Here is a 2,466-nt window from a genome sequence, read left to right on the forward strand (position 1 = left end):
TTCACACAAGAGAGCAAGAACGACAGCAGCAGCGAAAACCAAAACCAAGAACGACGGCAAGAACGAGAGCGACAACGACAGCGAGAAGACCAGCGGAAAGAACAACGAGAAACGGCAGCGAAAACGACAGCGACAACGACGGCAGAAACAACGGAACAAGAACAACAGACTCATGCAGTGAAACAACAGCGAGGGACTGGGCCCATAACCTAATGGTAGGTTCGGAGGGGCAAGGGAAAGAAGGAGGGCAGGTTGATATGTGTGAGTGAAGGAGTTGGTTCCGAGGTTTACTTGGAGCCGTCTTTCGGCGATACTTATACACTTTGAGTGTTACACTATCCCATTACTTTGGCACCTGGTAAACCGTACTCACCATATGCGCGACCAAGCGCGGTCCTCTTCTGGCCCGTCCACACTGTTCTATTTCCACCTTACGAATTGACTATTGACTATCAGTGCACAACAGTTTCTACACATTTCGAGTGACTGTAAACCATGACCCTATGCATGCAATCGTTTCACACCTTACTAATCTGCATCCAGACATGACAGAATATATTCTTGCACAATGAACAACTTGGCATCTCTCTATTTCCAACAACGCAAAGTCCTGTCATATCTCAGTCCCCATACATGCCCTTGTTTCGTACCTTACTAATTTCGGTACACACTGCCAGACAACTATCACGGATAGCAACAATGTGCATCCAGACTTTCTACACATCTCACGTGATATCCGATGTGAATCACACGAGTACTGTCATCAACTTGCATCCAACGGCGCACCATAACGAGAGCACAGTACAACGTCGCATGCTGACGAGAGTGTAGTACACCGGCGCATGCTGATGCAAGGGTCGCATACAGCGTGTCGCGTACACTGAATACTCACGTAAGTACATGTCTCTTGCGAGAAATACTTGTTGTACTTTTAATTCACATGTACTGTGCTCGGACACGCGCCGGACCGTATGTAGGCGACGTGTACAAGTGTACGTACACGCAGCAACCTGGCGATTTGTACATGTGTACACCGCACACAAGTGTCCAGCGCCAAGGCCACCCGTAATTACCCATTACAACCATGGTGAACAACTTGAAACCCCCGAAATGATGTAATTAAAACGTATACCGATCATTCAAGATATATCACCAGCATGACTGCATATAAGTGGACAATAACAGACCAACAGAATTGCAGCATTCGAACCGACACGCAATAGATTTGCAGTACTGCCTGTGTAGCCCTATAACGGTTCGGTCCAAATGCAAATTTTCGGCATTTATGCAAATTTGCACAACCCTCCAAAAGTCCACTTTCGTCCCCAGAACCCCAAAATCCGAGACTTTACACGTGTCATGTGGTGATATGGGGTGAGGGTCCGGACCGTCGAGTCATGTACACGTGTCGCTCGATTTTGCACTTTCCAGATAACAGCATGTGGTCGCACATTTTCAATACCTCCCCTCGATCACATGCTTTGGGCAGCTTTGCACTCGGAAAGCCCAACGGTGCCCACGAACCTTTCAAACAGCATGCGACCAAGTGGTTTGGTCAGCATATCGGCTGGCATTTCTGTTGCCGGACAATGGTACAATGTGACCAGTTTTCGCTGCACCGCATCTCGAACAAAATGATACGTAATATCAATGTGCTTGTTGCGACGATTTGTAGATTCGTTCTGAGCAAACGCAATCGTACCAGCGTTGTCACATCCAACGCGAATTGTTGGATCCGAATTCGCACCAAGTACATCGGCATGGAAGCGTCGAAGCCACGCAGCCTCTTTGCATGCTTCACTGAGTGCGATGTATTCTGCCTCACAAGTAGACTTTGCAACTACTGTTTGTCTCCGGGAAGCCCAACTGATAGGCCCATCACAAAGCTTGAACACATACCCACTCGTTGATTTTCGTGATTCAAGGCATCCACCCCAATCTGCGTCGCTATACTCATGAAGTTCCGTACCAATATCATCTTTTCCAAACACTATTCCAAGATGCTGGGACCCGCGCAAGTATCTCAAAACACGTTTCACACCTGTCCAATGCGACTCGTGAGGGTCGGCACAGTGTTGAGATAACTTTCCAATGGCAAACGCAATATCGGGGCGGGTGCCGACCATTAGGAACATTAGACATCCAATGGCCTGACGATATGGTTCAAAGCATGGATTTGTTGAAATGGTGAGCGCGCCCAAGGGGACACCAAGAAGCCAGCGCCTGTGGCTTAGTGGTTAACGAATTTTTGCGGCAAATTTTTCAGACCTTGATTTTAACATCATGTTGTAATTCTACGACCACATGCCGATATGCATGACACACAACAACAGGTATGACACGTGTAAAATCGAAAACACTCCGCGTGACGTGCTGAACACGTTTGATTTTCAACGTGTACACGTGTGATTTTTGTAAACAGTTGCACTCTTCAGTAGTTCAGGAGCAAGTTTGGTTTTCAACGTT

At 47.4% G+C, this 2,466-nt stretch overlaps 1 protein-coding gene across 1 annotated transcript; it reads right to left on the reverse strand.

The window, feature by feature from the left end:
- Positions 1–1,472: 1,472 nt before the first annotated feature.
- On the reverse strand, positions 1,473–2,135 carry CHC_T00008001001 (hypothetical protein). Its single transcript, XM_005711656.1, has one exon. The coding sequence runs from the start codon at positions 2,133–2,135 to the stop codon at positions 1,473–1,475; it is 663 nt and encodes a 220-aa protein (XP_005711713.1).
- Between the last annotated feature and the right edge of the window lie 331 nt (positions 2,136–2,466).

Source organism: Chondrus crispus, genomic scaffold, assembly GCF_000350225.1.
Source record: "Chondrus crispus Stackhouse genomic scaffold, scaffold_91, whole genome shotgun sequence".
NCBI classification, from domain to species: domain Eukaryota; phylum Rhodophyta; class Florideophyceae; order Gigartinales; family Gigartinaceae; genus Chondrus; species Chondrus crispus.